Source organism: Rhineura floridana, chromosome 3 (genome assembly GCF_030035675.1).
Source record: "Rhineura floridana isolate rRhiFlo1 chromosome 3, rRhiFlo1.hap2, whole genome shotgun sequence".
NCBI classification, from domain to species: Eukaryota; Metazoa; Chordata; class Lepidosauria; order Squamata; family Rhineuridae; genus Rhineura; species Rhineura floridana.
In genome coordinates, this window is record NC_084482.1 from 76,536,074 (window position 1) to 76,557,468 (window position 21,395).

The 21,395-nt window shown below is 45.5% G+C and overlaps 1 protein-coding gene across 6 annotated transcripts in view; it reads left to right on the forward strand.

The window, feature by feature from the left end:
* Positions 1-21,355, forward strand: part of BEST2 (bestrophin 2) — a 40,390-nt gene extending 19,035 nt beyond the window's left edge. For 3 of the 6 annotated variants that reach the window (XM_061616724.1, XM_061616723.1, XM_061616722.1), the window contains exons 2-10: positions 86-264; positions 3,705-3,799; positions 5,012-5,245; positions 5,675-5,829; positions 10,025-10,102; positions 18,555-18,707; positions 18,945-19,025; positions 19,699-19,853; positions 20,228-21,355. In XM_061616724.1, the coding sequence (XP_061472708.1) occupies positions 113-264; positions 3,705-3,799; positions 5,012-5,245; positions 5,675-5,829; positions 10,025-10,102; positions 18,555-18,707; positions 18,945-19,025; positions 19,699-19,853; positions 20,228-20,843 (1,719 nt within the window). In that variant the 5' untranslated portion in view covers positions 86-112 and the 3' untranslated portion in view covers positions 20,844-21,355. The remainder of the gene's footprint in view (positions 1-85; positions 265-3,704; positions 3,800-5,011; positions 5,246-5,674; positions 5,830-10,024; positions 10,103-18,554; positions 18,708-18,944; positions 19,026-19,698; positions 19,854-20,227) is intronic. The other 3 variants (XM_061616727.1, XM_061616725.1, XM_061616726.1) reach the window with 3 other exon arrangements.
* The last annotated feature ends 40 nt before the right edge of the window (positions 21,356-21,395 follow it).

Consider the following 21,395-nt stretch of genomic DNA (forward strand, 5'->3'; position numbering starts at 1 on the left):
CTCTCTTAGTTACTACAATACATGCTGCTGATGGGAAATATTTGCAGTGATTGAGACTTTCATTCTGCTTCTCCCTGCATTACAGACCAACTGTGTGTCTTTATGCCACAACATGACCGTCACATACACAGCCCGTGTGGCCAACGCCCGCTTTGGTGGCTTCTACAAGCTGCTGACTCTCTGGCGTGGAAGCATCTACAAGTTGCTCTACAAGGAGTTCCTGGTCTTCTCTGCTTCCTACCTGGGACTCAGTCTTACCTATCGGTAAATGAGAGCATGGGGAGTCATTCTCATATCCATGGCAAATACTGGTCCAGGTATCCCAGGACTGCTCAAGTTAGGGGAAGGGTATATCTTCTAGTTGTCCCATACCCACTCACTCACTCACTCACTCACTCACCTTCTCTTTCTCTCTCTCTCTCTGCATTCAGGGATCATCAAATTCTTTTTCTAATTCAATGATAACTTGGAACCATCCTGTAGAGGGCAGTACTAATTCTGTTTAAATTAGAAGCCTTTTATGATAATAGTTGATTCAGACAAATGTTTTTATTTGGAGTGGGGGTGGGGGGGAGGGATTTGGATGTATGATCAGGGAGGTTTTGCACAGCCCTTGGAACAACCTTGTTCTAACCAGCCCAAGTTGAAACCTAACACTGTGATGGGTGATGGGTAGGGCATGTATAAATATGGCATTGCCTAGCCTCACCCCATTTTGCAACTGTAATTAGGTTGCTTCCGACCAATCCTGAAAACCTACATCAATCAGAAACTATTTAAATGAATGGGAATCTCTCTCTCTTTTTTTTACACACACACACACACACACACACACACACACACACACAGAGAGACAGAGACAGAGACAGAGACAGAGACAGACAGACAGAGAGAGAGAGAGACAGAGAGAGACAGAGAGAGAGAGAGTGTTCATAGCAAATAATGGGAGCTACCCCAATGTCAGTTGACATGCCTGGGTTCTTAAATAAATGCAGCCTGCAAATAAGCTACAATGAAAGCAAGAAATTGATTCCGAGAGGGAATGGAATGGGTCACAAGGATAGAGCAGACTGATTGGGAGAATAGCAGTGTCAGAACTTGAGAGACTGAAATGACGGTCCCTGGGACTGAAATATAGGCAGTGAAGAGTAGTAGTGAAAGTATCCTCAATCTTTCTTTGTTCTGTTGGCTGTACAGTTCCTTCTCTCCAAGTTTAAAATGTACTTCTCCAGTTTTCATTCCTAGATCAGTATGATTGATTCAGGACTTTTGAAACTCCAGCTTAGTTTTGTATACTTTGCTATCCTGCTGATAACTAGGGAGGACTCTCCTGTAAATAGTAGATCTGGACTGGCATCAAATCAGCTCCCAGTTTTGGTAGTCATCTTATCAATCAGTGTAGTGATGGGTAGAAGGAGATATGGCGTTGTGAGGAGGACTTGCCAGGTAAGGGGGACGCGGTCCTGGCAGTTAATGACTGCCTTGTTCCATTCCTCCCCACACCCGCAGGTTTGTTGGTTGCCCTATCAGCCAGCTCTCAGACCTCCGGATGCTGCTCCTAAACGCCAGATTGGTGCACAATAAGGTATCTCTCATTCACAATTTAATTGTGGTTGAGGCAGCCAATCTGGCATGTATAACCGAGACCTGGGTGGGTGAGCAGGGAGAAGTCAATCTCTCCCAGCTATGTCTGCCAGAGTACCTGGTTCAGCATCAGGCTAGACCTGAGGGTCAGGGAGGGGGGTTTGCTGTGGTCTATAGGAGCTCCATCTCCCTCTGCAAGCACCCTGTCCATGTGACTACTGGTCTGGAGTGTTTGCACCTTGTGTTGGGTCAGCGGGACAGATGGGATTCTGTTGATAGACTGCCCACCCCGCTGCCCAACAGACTTCCTAGCTGAGCTGACGGAGGTGGTCTTGGGTGTACTGTTGAGATCCCCCAGACTGTTGGTTCTGGGGAATGTCAACATCCATGTCAAGGCCACCTTATCCGGGGCGGCTCAGGATTTCATGGTCTCCATGACAACCATGGGACTATCCCAATATGCCATTGGCTCAACACATGTAGCAGGGCATACTCTAGACTTGGTTTTTGCAACTGGACATGGAGTTGGTGATCTGAATGTGGGGGGCCTTACATCAGTCCCTCTGTCATAGACAGATCACTGCTTGCTGAAGTTTAGATTTACAGCGGCTATTCCCCTCTGCAAGGGTGGGGGACTTATTAAGTTGGTCCGCCCCCAGAGACTAATGGATCCGGATGGTTTCCAAGTGGCTCTGGGGAGTTTTCCGGCTGATAGGGCTGGAGCTCCTGTCGAAACCCTGGTTGAGCTGTGGAATACAGAAATGACCTGGGCGGTTGACATGATTGCTCCTGAGCACCCTCTCCTGTGTAGAGCTCGTACGGCTCCATGGTATACCCCAGAGCTGAGAGCGATGAAACAATATAGGAGACGGCTTGAGTGCAGATGGAGACGAACTCCTGGTGGATGCAATTATACACTGGTAAGTGCCTATGGTAAGCTGTATTTAGGGGCAGTGAGGGCAGCAAAAAAACAATATTTTGCTGCCACTATCAAATCATCAATCTGCCGCCCAGCAGAGCTCTTCAGAATTGTCCGGGGACTATTACATGCTGGCCCCAAGGACATGGTAGACCCATCTGAGGCCCACTGTAATGAATTTGCTAGGCACCTCCAGGATAAAATCTTTAGCATTCGCCAGAACTTAGACTGCAGTGTTATAGCAGGTGAATCAAGCGAGGTATCCAGAGCACAGCCTTTTCCTGATTTCTTGGATGAGTTTCAGTTGGTACAGCTTGAGGACGTTGACAAGATGCTTGGACAGGTTCATGCAACCACTTCTGTGCTGGATCCTTGCCCTTCTTGGCTAATAAAAGCTAGCAGGGATGGAACAGCCGGCTGGGCCAGGAAAGTGATTAATGTCTCTCTGTGAGAGGGGGTGGTCCCTGGCTGCCTGAAAGAGGCAGTAGTGAGAGCACTCCTGGAGAGACCCACCCTGGACCCAGAAAATCTTAATTATAGGCCGGTGGCAAATGTTCCATTCCTGGACAAGGTCCTTGAAAGGGTGGTGGCAGGCCAGCTCCAGACATTCTTGGATGAGACCGATTATCCAGATCCATTTCAGTCGGGTTTGAGGCCTGGTTTTGGCACAGAAACAGCTTTGGTCGCCCTGTATGATGACCTCTGTCGGGAGAGAGACAGGGGGAGTGTTGATTCTTCTTGATCTCTCAGCAGCTTTCGATACCATTGACCATCCTTTTGCATGATTCAGCCTAGCTCTTTGCATATTGCATGCATAACAAGAGCCCTTAGCTCCTGGCATTTGTGTAATTTGAGCACTCCTTTGCAGCCATTGCCAACCTGGTGCCCTCCAGATGTTTCAGACTACAATTCCCATGAGCCTTGGCTGGAACTGATGGGAGTTGTGTCCTAAAACACCTGGAGGGCACCAAGTTGGCAAAAGCTGCTCTGGTATATGAAGCTGCTCCAAGATCTATGTCCTGTTTCACGATAATGTGTTAAACAGCTCTCACTTCTAGATGTCCATAGACAGTCTGCATTTAGGTTCTCCCCTTAGAAGAGTACAAGCATGTGGAACTCGGCAAATCCAAGTGTGCCAGCCGAACCCACTTGAAATATACACCTTTCTTAATATTTTTCTCATTCTTATTCCTGCCTCTAGCTTTGTCTTAAGTGAGAATCAGAAACGGGACTTCGAAAAGGTGGTGATTTACTGTGACAACTATGCCAATCTCATCCCCGTCTCCTTTGTTCTGGGTGAGATGCCTGAATTCCATCTCCCTCCAATACATATGCTCTTTCCTCATGCATGTGCCTATCCCAAAGCTGGCTGCTAGCAGGACCTTCATCCAAACATATATAATTTAGTTTCTTAGCTGCCCTTTGCTGATTGCAAGGGTCGTGGACAATAATATAGGCTAAGCATTTAAGCATTAAAAATGCTCCTGGTTTAGATTTTGGTTTGACCCCCACTCCCTAGTCTATCAAGATAACGACATGGTAAAGGATGTTATGAGAGCCAGTGTGGTGTAGTGGTTAAGGTGCTAGACTACGACCTGGGAGACCAGGGTTCGAATCCCCACACAGCCATGAAGGTCACTGGGTGACCTTGGGCCAGTCACTGCCTCTCAGCCTCAGAGGGAGGCAATGGTAACCCCCCCGCCTGAATACCACTTACCATGAGAACCCTATTCATAGGGTCTTCATAAGGCGGGATCAACTTGAAGGCAATCCATTTCCATTTTCAGAGGATGCTATGGGCTTTTAATTGCTCCATCTGGAAACTGGGTAGAGTATGGATGCCTTGTGTATTTGTTTTATCCAGTGGCTAACTATCATGATGGGGGCTGATGAGGCTCAAATCTCTCTGATAGCCAGAAAGACCTGGCCAGGAAACTCCATCTCCTTGATACTTGGCAAGGAGGAAAGGAACTCTGCACCTGTTTGGGAAATGTCATGTATATTAACAACAAACTGCATTCTGTGAGTGATGTTCCTCATGTGTAGCCCAAATGGGATCATCCACATGTGCAAAAGGCAAGATACCAAGTAGGCATGCAGAAGTATAAAAATATTTTAGAAAAAAAAATCCTTAGAGGGAGAAACCCCAAAATGGCCCAGTGAGGATTGAATGCTGTTGGGAACCCCTAAATGGCCTAGAGGGCATGGAATGATGGCAGACTTCTTTTGGGGGATCAGGGGAAATGAAAACCAGTGGAGAGAATAGAATGGAGTGGCTGAGAAACGGAACAGATGTAGTCTACACTGCAACATTTTGTTGCAGATCTCACTTATGCTTACTATCAAGAATTTCTAGAAATGAGCTTTGGCTTTTAGAACATGCTTGGGGTCTCTGTCCTACTTCAAATGAAGCATAAATGTTTTATCTCAGAATGAGACTGCCTATCTTAGCAGTGTACAGCTGGAGCAGAGGTCTAATGTAAACCCTCATCCCCTGGATTCATTTAGGCTTCTATGTGACACTGGTGGTGAACCGCTGGTGGAGCCAGTACACCTGCATGCCTATGCCAGACCGCCTGATGTGTGCCATCTCGGGGAATGTACATGGTCCTGACGAGAAGGGGCGTCTTTACCGGCGAACTCTCATGCGGTACTGCAGCCTTTCTGCTGTCTTGATCTTGCGCTCAGTCAGCATCGCTGTATTCAAGCGCTTCCCCACCATAGACCATGTGGTGGAGGCAGGTGAGTGCAGCACTGGAGGCCTTTCTTCCCACTCAGATGATGGGATTACAGGGTTGGGACCACTGTGGGAAAGGCTGCAAAAGGTAAGTGTTGCCTTCCCGCCGTGTTAGAGCTGGTTGAGATAGTAAAAAGTATAGGGGTGTTTTTAAAAGCAATGATAGGGACACCTTTTTAATCTGGAATATATTGCTTCTGAATGCCACAAATACACAGCTTACAAAGTTGTTCACTTGTAAATAGACTACATTCTAGTTAGTGTGGGTTTCACTATATGTCTTGTGTCCTGCCAGTGTGTTAAGGCTTCTCCTGAAGCCTAGAGCCTCTCAGAGGACAGATCTTCAGTATAGGGCTCAAACAGGCTTTAGTAGGTTCAAACAGAAAAATATTGATTGCATGACTGCATCAACAACCAGCCCTCTATCTACCCAGGATTCATGACTCGAGAGGAACGCAAGAAATATGAGAACCTGAACACTTCCTACAACAGATACTGGGTCCCCTGTGTCTGGTTTACCAACTTAGCTGCAGAGGCGCGCAAAGAAGGCCGCATTCGTGATAACGGTGCTCTGAAGTTGCTTATGGAGGTGAGGCTGGGAATCCTTGTCTTTGGCCTATAGGCTTAAATTGGTCTAATAATTACGCTCTTCCCCCAGGAAATTCTGGGAACTGGATTTCTGGTAGGGAGATTTGACAGAATCCTCTGCGCTCTCTCGCCAAACTGCAATTACAAGGATTCTGTAGGGAATCCATGGCAATGAAACTGGTATAAAGCCAATAAAAATGTGTAGTGTGCGGATACAGAGTACGAATTTAGGACTAAACTAGCATATAATGTTTTCCTTTTATGTCATGAGTGGTGAAGCTGTGGCTCTCCAAATGCTGCTGGACGACAACTCCTGTCAGGCCGGCTGGGGCTGAAGGGAGTTGAAATCAAACAACATCTGGAGAGCCACAGGTTAGCCTCCCCTCCCCCCCTCTATGGAATTAGGTTAGGTCCCCCTTCCCTTTGGGCTCTGTGTCTGCATTTCTCCTTTAGGATATCTTCCACAGCATGAAGTATGGTGTGGGGAGCGGGACATGGCATGGCATGGCATAGCAAGGTTCTCTGTCCCTGCTCTGGAAACAGAGAAATGCTTTATTTACTTATCTTATGTATTTCTATACTGTCCTTCAACCCACTGGTTTCCAGTAAGATCAATAAAGCTATACAAAATCAGATAAAAACAGACAATTAAAAAGCAGTAAGACAAGCAAACAAAAAAAGCAGTTGATTAAAATGCTTAGAGTGCTGAGCAATAAAAGCCTGGTATGAAAAAGATAGCAAACTAGTTGTCAGGTGAACCTCTCTGAGGTGGGAGTTCCACAAACGGAACTCCTCCACTGAAAAGCCCTCTTTCCTGGTCATCACCACCCAGCATACCTCAAATGGGGGGGATACCTAGAGAGAAAGCCTGCTTCCTGCCCTCTAGACACAAGCAGATTGATGTGAGAACAGGTATTCTTTCAGGTACTTTATAAAGGTCAGTACCAAAAAGATCTTGAAAGAAAAACATCCAAACCAGTCCGAAATAGACTATAGTAGGGCCACACTCATACGGCGGGTTACATTCCAGACCCCCGCTGAAAAGCGAAAACCGCTGAAAAGCGGGACTCATTGAATAGAATGGTGTGTGACGCCCGAAAACTGCTGTAAAAGTGGAACAATCGCCATATGAGTGAGGCTTTACTCTAATTGCCTCTAATTGAGACCGCCGCATTAGCGAAGCACCTTAAACCGGGGCCCTACTGTACAAACCAGCGAAGCAGTGGCATAATGTGATTCCATTGCCCCATCTCAGTCATTAGCCTATGAGGTGTATATATTCTGAACTGGCTGTGGTTTCCATGCAGTCTTCAGACATAATCCCACATATAACATATGACAGTTATCAAAACTGAATGGCCCAAAGGATGGATAAGACAGGGGTGTTATATTGTACACAGGTAATAAAGACCTGACTTTTCTGCATGCACATTTGGCCTGTTAGATTCTACACACTCCCTTTTTTCCCTAGTCATATTTGTTGCTGTTCCACTGCATGCTGTCCTACCAGTAGGTGGAGATTGATGGAAGACATCTAGACTATGCTTTTCTTTCCCTCTCCTCAATCATTCCTCATCTCACCCTTCATTACCTATTTCTGTTCTAGACATGCATGTAGGTATTTCTATACTTGTACTTGCTCACCTAAAATAATAATAATCATCCCAGGAAGTGTTCAAGAGTAAATGTTACCAGTCTTAGCTATTGTGTTTCACAATGGGGAAAAATGGAGGCTTGTGTTTTGTGTGTGCATGCGTGGGGGGGCCGCATAATATCCATTGCCATTTGTTTTCTTTTGTTCTAACTTTTAATACTGAGCTGTTGCTCAAGAGTAATATTTACTTGATTGTACAGTGCTTGCACAAGATATAAAGAGGTCTTATCATAGAATCATAGAATAGAGTTGGAAGGGGCCTACAAGGCCATCGAGTCCAACCCCCTGCTCAATGCAGGAATCTAAATCAAAGCATTCCTGACAGATGGCTGTGCAGCTGCCTCTTGAATGCCTCCAGTGTCGGAGAGCCCACTACCTCTCTAGGTAATTGGTTCCATTTTCGTATGGCTCTAACAGTTAGGAGGTTTTTCCTGATGTCCGATTGAAATCTGGCTTCCTGCAACTTGAGCCCATTATTCCGTGTCCTGCACTCTGGGACGATCGAGAAGAGATCCTGGCCCTCCTATGTGACAACCTTTCATGTACTTGAAGAGTGCTATCATATCTCCCCTCAGTCTTCTCTTCTCCAGGCTAAACATGCCCAGTTCTTTCAGTCTCTCCTCATAGGGCTTTGTTTCCAGTCCCCTAATCATCTTTGTTGCCCTCCTCTGAACCGTTCCAGTTTGTCTGCATCCTTCTTGAAGTGTGGAGACCAGAACTGGACGCAGTATTCAAGATGAGGCCTAACCAGTGCTGAATAGAGGGGAACTAGTACTTCACGTGATTTGGAAACTATACTTCTGTTAATGCAGCCTAATATATCATTTGCCTTTTTTGCAGCCACATCACGCTGTTGGCTGATATTCAGCTTGTGATCAACGACAATTCCAAGATCCTTCTCACATGTCGTACTGCTGAGCCAAATATCCCCCATCTTATAACTGTGCATTTGGTTTCTTTTTCCTAAGTGTAGAACTTTGCATTTATCCCTGTTGAATTTCATTCTGTTGTTTTCAGCCCAATGCTCCAGCCTATCAAGGTCCCTTTTAATTTTGTTTCTGTCTTCCACGGTATTAGCTATGCCCCCCAACTTTGTATCATCAGCAAATTTGATAAGCATGCTTTGTACCTCCTCATCCAAGTCGTTAATAAAAATGTTAAAGAGCACTGGGCCCAGGACCGAGCCCTGTGGTACCCCACTGGTTACTTCCGCCCAGTTTGAGAAGGAACCATTGATAAGCACTCTTTGAGTGTGATTCTGGAGCCAACTGTGGATCCATCTGATAGTTGTTTCATCCAGCCCACATTTAGCTAGCTTGCTAATCAGAATATCATGGGGCACTTTGTCAAAAGCTTTGCTGAAGCAGAGATATATTATGTCCACAGCATTCCCACAGTCTACAAGGGAGGTTACCAGATCAAAAAATGAGATGAGATTAGTTTGGCAGGATGTGTTCTTCATAAATCCATGTTGGCTCCTAGTAATCACTGTATTGCTTTCAAAGTGCTTACAGATTGACTGCTTTATAATCTGCTCCAGAATCTTTCCAGGGATTGATGTTAGGCTGACTGGTCTGTAGTTTCCCGGTTCCCCCTTCTTGCCCTTTTTGAAGATAGGGACAACAGTAGCCCTCCTCCAGTCATCCGGCACTTCACCGGTCCTGCATGATTTCACAAAGATAATAGAGAGCAGTTCTGAGAGTTCTTCAGCCAGTTCCTTCAATACTAGGACCTATTATTATTATTTTAAAGGAGCCCAATGCATGTACTGTGATTATAGTGTTCAAGATAATCTCTCATATGTACCTTGCAGAGATCCTGAGAGAACGATTCCTGTTGATGGAATTTGGATGTGTGCCTTCAAGTACATGGCAATCAGTAGAAATAGACACACATCATTTGGCTAGGTTGTGCTCAGGTGAGGAGCAAAAGGATGTATGAGTGTTGAGATAGAGGCTACCTATCATCTACATGTGACAAATCCCACACACACACAAAAAGTGCTAGTAAGCTTCCACACTAGCAGTGACCGTGGATGTATAATGGGTTATTATTACTTAATGAATTTTCTGCATTAAAGGAAAATCTGGATTAAATGTAAAAAAAAGATGCATTTTGTTGATGGCATCATCAGCCCAGTGAAAAATGTGTGTATGAACAGAGATGGATGTCATGCCTATACTGATGACACCTTGACCCAAATCCTCAGATGATCTCTCCCAACAGCTTCATACAGATGGTGAAAAGCATGGGATGTAAGGCAACTTTGGGGACCCTAAAACATAAATGCCATGGGATCATCTTCTGGAATTCCCAATTTAGTAGCATACCATGGTCAGTGGTATCCAAAGCCACTGAGAGGTCCAGGGGAATTAGCTGGGTCACATTCCCTCTGTGCTTCTCCCAACATAGATCATCATTCAGAGCAACTGCAACCCAAGCTGTTTCTGTGCTCAAAGCAGGCCTGAAGATGGAATGAAAAGTTAAGCTGGGCAGAAGTTTCTCAGATTCATCCTTAGCAATGGCTGTTGTCTTCCTTTAGGAATTGAATGTTTTTCGTGGCAACTGCAGCATGCTATACCACTATGATTGGATCAGTGTACCTCTTGTCTACACCCAGGTGAGTTAAGGACTCTAAGCACCTAGCAAGCATGACTAGATCAACTTGTGAGTGGGGTTGTGCTCATCTGGTGGTGAACCGCCTCAATTTTGTATGTTTTTCCCCACCAGACTGGGCCAGATTAAAGGAGAGTGGGAACTGATGTTGAACTACATTGCTCATCTCCTCTCATGTGCTAGGGCTTCCAGAGGGAGCAATTACTCCTTACCTCAGCAAATGCACGGTCCCAAATCTCTGCTTATTGAGAATAATATTAGGAGGGCAGACTGTGAGGCATCCTTCCCTGGCTCTTCCTGTCAGGTTCCTACCTGCTCGTGGTTACTGCCTGTCTCTAGGCACCACCAGGGACTCCACCAGTCCGGACTGCCCTTTATTTTATTTTTTCTCTCCCCGCTCTAGCACAGATCTCAACAGATCCTCCTGCTAGGCAACCACCAGTCACGTCCTAATACTAGTATTCCCAGAGACTCTGAATACTGGTATTGTTATTCTCTTCACCGCTGCCACCATTTGTTACAGTTCCCCTTCAGCCTTGGTCATTACCTTACCCTCCCTTCTGGTCTGTGAAACCCCAGCCAAGGATCAGGCCTTTGGTAAACCAAATTAAGTATTTATTAAAGATAACAAAGCTAACAAGATTAACAAGATTTCTTCTTAAGGCACATAAGCATATGGTTTTACTCAATACTAATCCGAACTCCACCCCCCTCCTTCTCCACTCTCTCCTGGCAAACAACTCTCTCAAACCCCACCAAGCAACCCACTCTTTCTCTTCTCCCCCAGATTCCACTCTCACCCTTCCTTTTATACGTTCAGCCATTTTAAACACTCAGCCAATCATCTAGCATTCTACTGCCCATTCACTCCCCCTCCTCTTTCACTCCACTTACCATGTATCTTCTAAACAACCAACACTTACCATATATACAATATAGGAACATCACATTTCCCCCCCCCTTAAAACAACGGCAGAGTATTATTCCTGTTCCAGGATTTATACGTCGCGTTAACAAATAAAAGTCTCTATGGGGAAAATGTCTTTCTTTGTTCCTCCGTCTGGTCACGTCACTGCAGTCCCAGCCACTTGCCTGGAAAGTCCATCGGCCAGTACATTGTCCTTGCCTTTTATGAACTGGAAGTCCACTTGATAGTCCTGTAGGGCCCAGGACCACCTCTGAAGCATAGTGTTATGGTTTTTCATAGTCTGCAACCATAACAAGGCCCGATGATCCGTAGTCACTGTGAATCTTCGTCCCCACACGTATGGGCGCAACTTGTTCAGTCCCCACACGACCGCTAGGCACTCCTTCTGGACCGACGAATAGTTTTTCTCCCTCGGCGTCAGCTTGCGACTCAGGTACGCCACTGGATGTCTGGTGCCTTCTCTCTCCTGTAGCAAGACGACTCCCAGCGCCATGTCCGACGCATCTGTAGCCACGATGAATGGTTTCTCATAGTCTGGTGCTATTAATATGGGTCCTTGGCACAAGGCTTGCTTCAGTAGATCAAAAGCCTTCTGACATTCATCCGTCCATACCACACGCTCAGAACACTTCTTCTTTGTTAATTCATGCAAGGGGGTTGCTATTTCCCCAAAATTTCTCACAAACTTCCTATAAAATCCAGCCACACCCAGAAATGCCCTTACTTGTTTTTTGGTTAAGGGGATCGGCCACGCTTGTATTGCCTCCACCTTGCTCCATAAGGGGGTGATTTTCCCACTCCCCACCTTATGTCCTAAATAGATTACTTCCTTTAGTCCAAACTGGCATTTCTTAGCTTTTATTGTGAGGCCTGCTTTTCTTAAGGCCTCCAATGCTGTTGTCAGGTGTTGGACATGCTCAGGCACCGACTTGCTAAAAATGGCCACGTCATCGATATAGGCCACTGCAAAATCTGACATGCCTCGCAACACAGTATTGATTAGCCTCTGAAATGAACTTGGTGAGTTCCTTAGTCCCATGGGTAAGGTCACAAACTCATATAACCCATCTGGTGTACTGAAGGCAGTTTTGGCTCTGGATTGCTCGTCTAGTTCCATTTGCCAAAATCCTTTACAGAGATCTAGTGTAGAGATAATGGTTGCTGCCCCCAATAACTCTAACATTGCGTCTACCCTAGGCATAGGATACGCATCTGGGACAGTAATTTTATTGATTAGCCGATAATCAATGCAAAACCTTGTCGTTCCATCTTTTTTCGGAACCAGGACAATACTTGAGGCCCAGGGACTGATGGATTCCCTGATCACTCCTAATTCCAGCATATCTTCCACCTCCTTTTTGATCTCATTCAAAACTTTCCCATTCACACGGTACGGAACAGATCTGATTGGGGCATGATCTCCAGTATCAATGGAATGTATAACTATACTGGTTTGGCCAGGTTTGTTGCTAAAGAGATTCCTATAGGTTTTCAAAACTCTCAGAATCTCTTCTTTTACTTCCTCCTTCACCTCCTCTGACCATTCCACTTCATCTACCCCTCCTTTGTCTTTGCTTTCCTGTACCAAATCTGGAAGTTCAGGCCCGCTTCCCTCAGGGAATAAGGTAACTTGCAACACCTGTGTGTCCCTGGTATGGTAAGGCTTCAACATATTTACATGAACCACTTTGCTTTTGTTTAATTGGTCTGTGGTGATTACATACGTCACTGTGTCAAGCCTTTCTCTGATGGTATATGGTCCTTCCCAGTTAGCCTGTAATTTGTCATGTTTCCTGGGTATGAACGCCATAACCATATCTCCCACATCATACACACGTTCCCTGGCTGTTCTGTCATACCAGTAACGTTGCTTCTCCTGTGCTTGACTCAAATTCTTTTTCACCACCTCCATCATTGATGTTAATTTATTGCGGAATTCCAATACAAAATCTACTACAGATGTTTTGTACTCTCCCAGGGTTCCTTCCCATGAATTTTTTAATAGTTCCAAAGGTCCCCTCACTTTTCTAGTGAACATGAGTTCAAAGGGTGAGAAGCCTGTTGACTCTTGAGGGACTTCTCTATATGCAAATAAGAAGCATCCCAACCGTTCATCCCAGTCTTGTGGGTGATCTTGAACATAGCTTCTGATCATGCCCTTCAAAACGCCATTGAATCTCTCTGTTAACCCATTAGTGGCGGGATGGTAAGTAGTGGTCTTTAGATGTTTTAGACCATATTTCCACATACATTGCATCACTTCTCCCATGAATACACTGCCTTGATCCATCAGCACTTCATGAGGGAAACCCAGCCTCATAAAGATTTTTAATAAAGCCTCTGCCACTACAGGGGCTTCTACAGATCTTAGTGCTTCTGCGTCTGGGTACCTGGTGGCAAAATCCACCACCACCAATATATATTTCTTGCCATGCCTTGTGGGTTTGGAAAAAGGGCCCACCAAATCTATTCCCACTCTATAAAAGGGTTGTCCAATTATAGGAAGGGGCTTTAAGGGTGCCTTAGTCTTTACTCCACTTTTCCCCACCTTTTGGCATATTCCACAAGATAGACAATGTTGTTTTACATCTTTGGAGATGTTTGGCCAATAATAGTGTGCCGCCAATCTCCTCTTGGTCTTTTTTATTCCCAGATGTCCTGCACATGGGACATCGTGGGCTACCTCTAGCAATCTGGTTCTGTATTTGCTAGGTACTATCAATTGCTTCACTGGTTCACATTCATCCTTTCTCTCAGCGGGCATCCACAGTCTATATAAAATCCCATTCTCACACACAACTTGATTCCTCAGTTTGTCAGTGAAAGGAATCTGTTGGGTCAGAGCTTGTTCCTTTATCTGCTTCAAACTTATATCTTTATGCAGCTCTTCCCTGAATTGCTCTGCTTCTTTCTTATCAGCGACCACTTGATACAGTTTGTCTCCTTCAGCAGGCCTGCTAGTGGTTGCTATGGTGACCTGAGGCTGGTTAACAGATTCCACCCTGTTTGTTTCAGCCCCCCTTAATATGGCTTCTTTTTCTCTGCCCATTTGCTGTCTGGTCACTACATATATCTTTCCTTGGGCTCCCATTACATCTCTTCCCAGTATTACTGGTTCTTGTTGCTGGGCATTAATACCTACTTTATATCTGCCCTCTCGGCCTCTCCATGCCATTTTCACCAGGGCCACAGGCAAGCTTTCTGGTTGACCCCTCACTCCTTGGATATTCACCGTTTCCTGAGGTAATATTTCTTCAGATTTTATTAAATCTGGCCTCAGTAACATCTGAGCGGCACCAGTGTCAAGCAATGCCCAATAATTTGCCCCTTGTACACTCACTTCCTCTCTCAGACTTGAATCAAGGTCTGTTACTTCTGTCCAGTTTATCTGGCAGAACTGAACCTTTTTCGCTGTTTCTAAAGCCTTGGGCTCTGTTTTCACTGCCCTTGTCTGAGCAGGATTACTAATGGGGTTGGCAACCTCACATTGAAAACGTAGGTGCCCCGGTCTACCACATTTGTAGCATAATTTCTCCTCACTTTTAGGGTACACAGATCCACTCTGGGGTGTCCTGTGCCCTTCAGATTTTACTGGAGGACTCACTCTCTGTGGCACCACATCCCTTCTGCCAGCGTTATATGGTCTGGGTTTAAAATCTCTTGATGTTTTCCCCACCCAGCCAGTTCTGTTGGTGGCGAAGTGATCCGCCATCTCTGCGGCCTCCTGCACCGATGTAGGGGAACGGTCTTTGACCAGGAGCCTTATTTCTGGTGGTAACTGATGGTATAATTGATCCAATATCATGAGGTTTTTCACCTCCTCCACAGACTGAGCTTTTGCACTTGTCAGCCATTTCCCAAATATGTCCATCAGTTTTGCCCCCAGCTCCACGAAAGACCTCCCTGTCTGTATCTGGCAGGTTCTGAAAAGCTTTCTAAAATAATCAGGCCCCAGTCTGAATCTTTTAAACACTGCTTCTTTGAATTCAGAATAGGTGACGGGCCTGTCTGAGGGGAAATATTGGTATACCTCAGCCAATTCCCCTTTAATCAGATTTGATAAATACTGCATGTATTTATCTTCAGGTAGCCCCCACAACTGAGCTGCTTTTTCAAAGGTGCTGAGGTAAATTTGAGGATCTTGACCAGGCTCATAGACAGCAAAGTCCTTTGGAGTAATTTTTATTTTTGCTCCATCTCTGTCTTTCCTTGTCTCATCAGAATGAAACTTCTCTCTTTCAAATTTTAACTTTTCTACCTGTAATTCCGCATCCACTCTCATTCTCTCAAATTCCAACTCCCTCTGTTTTTCCTTCTCTGCACCTTCCATCCTCAATCTCTCAGCTTCCAACTCCCTCTGCTTGTCTTTCCCATCAGCTTCCATCCTCATTCTCTCAGTTTCCATCCTCAACTTCTCTCTCAAATACTCTATATAAGCAGGATTGCTTAAGTATCCTTCTGGGATCTCTTCTCTGACAGGTTGTTTTTGCTGGGCAGTTGCAAATCCTATAAGTGCTACCCTCAATTCATCTACCCCTTTACCCTCGTGAGGTAAATTGAATGTTATGCACTTCTCCACCAGCTCCTCTCTTTTCATTTTTATATATTCAGCCATGGTGTTTGAGTTCACTCACTCTTTGCCACACACTCTTTGCCAGTCACTCTCACAAGAAATCTTGTTTTGTTATTTCTGTTTGCCACACCACTGTTCTGGATTCTCTAGTATTCGTATCTGGATTCTCTGTTGTTCGTATTCCACCGCTACTGCCACCACCTGTGAGGCGTCCTTCCCTGGCTCTCCCTGTCAGGTTCCTACCTGCTCGTGGTTACTGCCTGTCTCTAGGCACCACCAGGGACTCCACCAGTCCGGACTGCCCTTTATTTTATTTTTTCTCTCCCCGCTCTAGCACAGATCTCAACAGATCCCCCTGCTAGGCAACCACCAGTCACGTCCTAATACTAGTATTCCCAGAGACTCTGAATACTGGTATTGTTATTCTCTTCACCGCTGCCACCATTTGTTACAGTTCCCCTTCAGCCTTGGTCATTACCTTACCCTCCCTTCTGGTCTGTGAAACCCCAGCCAAGGATCAGGCCTTTGGTAAACCAAATTAAGTATTTATTAAAGATAACAAAGCTAACACGATTAACAAGATTTCTTCTTAAGGCACATAAGCATATGGTTTTACTCAATACTAATCCAAACTCCACCCCCCTCCTTCTCCACTCTCTCCTGGCAAACAACTCTCTCAAACCCCACCAAGCAACCCACTCTTTCTCTTCTCCCCCCAGATTCCACTCTCACCCTTCCTTTTATACGTTCAGCCATTTTAAACACTCAGCCAATCATCTAGCATTCTACTGCCCATTCACTCCCCCTACTCTTTCACTCCACTTACCATGTATCTTCTAAACAACCAACACTTACCATATATACATTAATATAGGAACATCACACAGACTTCCAAGGAAAGCAGAGGCATCACTAGGGGGGTGCGGACTGCACCGGATGACACCATCAGAGGGGGTGACACCCAGAGCCGCCCCTAGGAACTGGGAAGCAGGGCAGTTTTCTTTATCTTCAGCCCTGCAGCGGCCATCTCGCCAGCCACTTCCCTTTTGGGGAATCTTCCGCTCTTCGGCTGCAGAGTGTTTTTTTCCCCCATCCTGCCTGGCCTGCCCGCTCATCAGCTGTGAATTTTAGGCGGGAGGTTTGAATCCTCTGCCTGCTCTTGGGCTGCGTGCCTGAGTGGCTTCCCAGGCAGGATGGGGGAAAAACGGCTCTGCAGACAAAGAGCAGGAGATTCAAACCTCCAGCCCAGGCAAGTGGCATACCAAGGGGGGGTCGGGGTGAAGTCAATCGAGGTGCAGTTAATCAGGGGGTGCAAGATGGAGTAGGGTTTCCAGGTGTCCAATTTTCGGCTGGAGTTTCCAGTTTTGGGGGGTCCCCTCCGGGTCTCTAGCTAACTTACCTTAATCTCCGGACTCTCAGCTTCAGTTTAAAAACAACAACTAAGTTTCTAGGTTGTCTGGTTCCCGAAATATACACCATCAGGCCCCCTCCACGACGGTTTAATCTGTTTTTTAACCAATCTGTATAGCAGCTTTTCTCCCGCCCTTTCAGGATTGTAGCCAATAAGGGGAGCTAGGCTTGTGATTTGTTGACCCAGGCAGTGCTTAGGCTTCATTACAACGTCAAAATGGTGGTTTTGAGGTCTTCAGTTTGAGTAAGTAAGAATATGGGTTAAATATTTTTTTCTCTTGTGCGTAGCACACAGTCAGACCCTGGGCCGTTGGAGAAGGCAGTGCTTTGAAAACCTTTCCAATATGAAAGCTTTAATCCAATACTTGCTTTTCTGGGAGTAAAGGAATGCTGATCCCATGTACCTGGAGTAAACCCCATTGAATTCATTAGGACTTACTTTTGAGTAGACATGGTTAGGATTGTGCTGTAAATTAATGGGACTTCTGAGTAAACGTAACAAAGAATTGTGTTTGTGTTAAAATGAACATAATTTTGATGTAGTTCTTAAACGTTTTTACTTCAAATTCTATTGTTTTCTTACTGAATTTTCACTTTAACCACATGAAACTATTTAGGCTGTGCGTATGATATTGTAATTTAAAGGTATAATTTTAATTTTGCTAGTTGTTTATGTCACTACTATTGCCATTACATTCAGTCATATACGGGAATTACGATTTACGAGTAACATTAGTACAAAAAACATTACTAAGGATTCTGTATGGTCTGGTACAGGAGGAGGTCCATGGGGGTGACACCATGAGTTACCGCACTGGTGACACCAACACTAGTGATGCCACTGAAGGAAAGTAGTGGTGTTAATTCACATTAGCAAGTTTAGAGACACACTTACTGTTGTGCTGGTTTCAGTGCATTTCCACCTCTCTTTTCTTAAAACGGGGGCACACAATTCTAGACAAACTCCACCCTTCTTTACTCTAAAACCTGGTCAGATCAGCTGATGGGCATTTTTTTAAAATTCAGCTTCAGACAGATTCCGTAACTGAACGGTTTGCTGCACACTCAGGCAGAGACAGTGATTGGCTCAACACTTTGCTGTGGGCGGTCCTGAAAGGTCTGAAGTCAGCAGTGGGGAAGGGAGATGTGGCCAGCAGAGGGCAGAGTCGCTGCAAAATACAGCCAGAAAAACCATTCTCACTACTTTTGAAGTGACTGGTGTGCCCACAGCCTAAGCATGGAGTGCAGGATGCTAACTCATTCCTATTTATGCATCAAGAATGAAAAACAGTTTAAAAATGAGAAATTATATACTATTTCACATAAACATGCATAAAGATAGGGTTTAAAATCTATTATTGTACTGTTTCTTGGCGACACTGACTTAATGACAAAGGGTAAATTAGTAGGAGTTGATTCATACATGAATTCTGAGTAATTAATCCATTAGATCTCATTAAGGCCAAGAAGCCAGGGCTCTACCTAGATTCTGTGACTGACACACCCCAATTCTTCTACCTGCTTCTTCTTGTCCTGCTCTGACAGGTGGTTACCATTGCTGTGTACAGCTTCTTTGTTTCTTGTCTGATTGGGCGGCAGTTCCTCGACCCAACCCAGGGCTACAAAGGACATGACCTAGATCTCTGGGTCCCTGTTTTTACCTTGCTTCAGTTCTTCTTCTACGTTGGGTGGCTAAAGGTATGACAGGTTGGAGGTAGGTTAAGATGTGCTAGGACGCTTGTTGTTGGTACATCTGCCTTGAAATGGTCAGAGACAAAGAGAGGGTCAATGAATCAATAGGTGTCTGGAAGGTAGGAAGAGGGACCGACATTGCTCCCCTTTGCCGTGTCTGTTATCATATTGGTGGCAACAAATAAGGAATCTGGAGCAGGGCACAGTGTCCCTCTCTTTACTGTGGATCTAAATACCTTACAGGTGGCTGAGCAGCTCATCAACCCTTTTGGGGAGGATGATGACGACTTTGAAACCAACCTACTGATTGACAGGAATTTCCAGGTAATTATGCCCTCCCTTTTCTGTTCAGGGATGTTTCCAGACTTGAATGACTTAGCAGCACCCAATCATTGCTGTTGTGCTTTAAGATGGAAGTGGAATAGTCCAGATGTATAACATTCTGTAGTCAAGGGGCATCCCCCTTTTCCCATGTGCTCAAAATTTGGAAGGGGGAAATTTTTATTGGGACCATTTTGTGTGGTATGGAAAGGGCTAAATATTCATCCCTGCTTTCCAAATCATGATGGATTGTCCCCTGCAACTGAGAGTGGGGTGGTGGTGGTAGATATAAAGCAAATGGTATTAGGAAAGAGTTAAAGTGATACAGTTGATCCTGAGAGACAGACCATAGAGCTAGTAGGGTAATTTATACAAGCCATCATTTCCCACACAGTAGGAAAGATTTTGCTCTGGGGGAAAAAAATTATCAAGGAAAACACAAGGAGAATATTTTGTTCATGAAGTCATGCATATTTGTTATTCCACAAGTAAAAGCAGCCCAGGCCTGCCCTTCCATGTGAAAGATTATCCTCCAATAGTTGGAAATCTAAGTGAGCCATAAAGTCATATTCCCATATTCTCCCAAGTTTACATGCGCCTAGCCTAGTTTTCTGTGCTCCCTAGGCTAGTATTCACTTGTTTTGGAAGTAACCTGGTGTCCTCCCGTCACTTACAGGTCTCCATGATGGCAGTGGACGAGATGTACGGGGACCTGCCACTCCTGGAGAAGGATCGGTATTGGGATGCCTCAAACCCTCGAGCCCCATACACAGCAGCCACTGTTTTCCAGTTGCAACAGCCATCGTTCCAGGGTTCTACTTTTGACATAACGTAAGCCATTTTTTTCATTTGGGGGCAGAGAAAGGGAAAATAATGGTCCTGGTTTTTGTAAATGGGGAGAGAAGGGATTAAATCAGTGGGAATTATTTTCAGTCTGTGACATTGGAGCTAGCTTTTCTCTTTTTAGTCTTTCCTCCCTCCCCTTCAGGGTAGAGCCAGGGCTCTTCTCCCAATGCACATGGAGTCCGTACTGATTAGACTCAGACCCTCATTTACCACACCATGGAAATGCCCCCCATTCCATAGCAGTAAGTCCCAGTGTGGTGTATGAAGGCAATAGGAAAGACTCCTGTCTTGCAAGCAAGCTCTTTTTCAACTTGTGGTGGTTCAGCTGCTCCCTTTAACATCCTTTCCTTGATTTCCAGCCTAGCCAAGGAAGACATGCAGTTCCAACCCCTTGAGGATATTGCAGAGGGCCTGGAACACACCCGCTATGTACCTGCACACCTCCTAAACCGCCTGCTTTCCGCTGCCCCGGCCCCCAGTGGCTTTGGACGTCGACTGTCTCTGCTGAGGCGCAAGAATAGCTGTGTTTCTGAAGCATCCACCACCTACAGCTGCCTCTGTCAGGATACGCAGACCACGGACTGCACGTGTGGGCCTCCTGGGCCGTCTCTCCCCATCAGTAGTGTTCACTTCAGCTCTGAGGGGGAGGGAGATCCTGCCCCTGATGTCCCTGGCCAAGTAACAAATACACACAATGACCTCTCTGAGGCCCACGCTGCTGATGAGCCAAGTGATGCAGCGAGTCAGAGCTTGCTAGGCCATGAGGGTGAGGTGACTAACCCTCAGGATACGGTGCCCCTTGTAGACATGTCTGTTCCTGCAACAGCTAGTGACTTGTCTCAGCCTCTCCTAGACCATGGTCATTCAGATGGTCTCCTCTTTCATAGCTCAAAGGAGACCCCCAGCAAGGGCCTTCCATCAGCCAATTACCCCCACTGGCTACAGAGCCCCATTGAAGAGGAAAATGTGGCATGAGCTAGTACTTCTGCCTCCACAGGTTTGAGTAGAGCTATTTCAATGGGTGCCTCACCACCATACTGCTTGATGTCAGGCCTGAAGACAGGGAATCAGCAGAGACTGATAGAATAGACCTTGCAGCTGGGGATACAGGGAAACTTTAACTGGTGACCCTTGCTGGACACCTGGTTTTTACTGACACATTGTAATGTGGAGCCACTTCATCAAGAGTCAGGTGAAATACTGATAGTAAGTCCTCTATTTCCCCATATTATCTTTCACTTGTTCTTGACTTGCATCCACAGACCCACATTGTGAACATGAAGAGGCAGCCAGACACTGAGCTGTTCCTGCCAGTATTCTTTGATCCTAGATCCAGTCGTGGCTGGTTACTGCATCTCATTCTTTCCTCTCCTAGTCATCTGATGATGAAGGGGACGGGGACAGGCAACTACTTTAGAGCTTTCTTCCCAAATCCTTCTATGTGGCTCTAACTTGTTTCAAAATTATGGTTTCATAGTATTTTATTAAATGGTATTTTCTATAAAATAATGTTTTGAGTGATGTTTG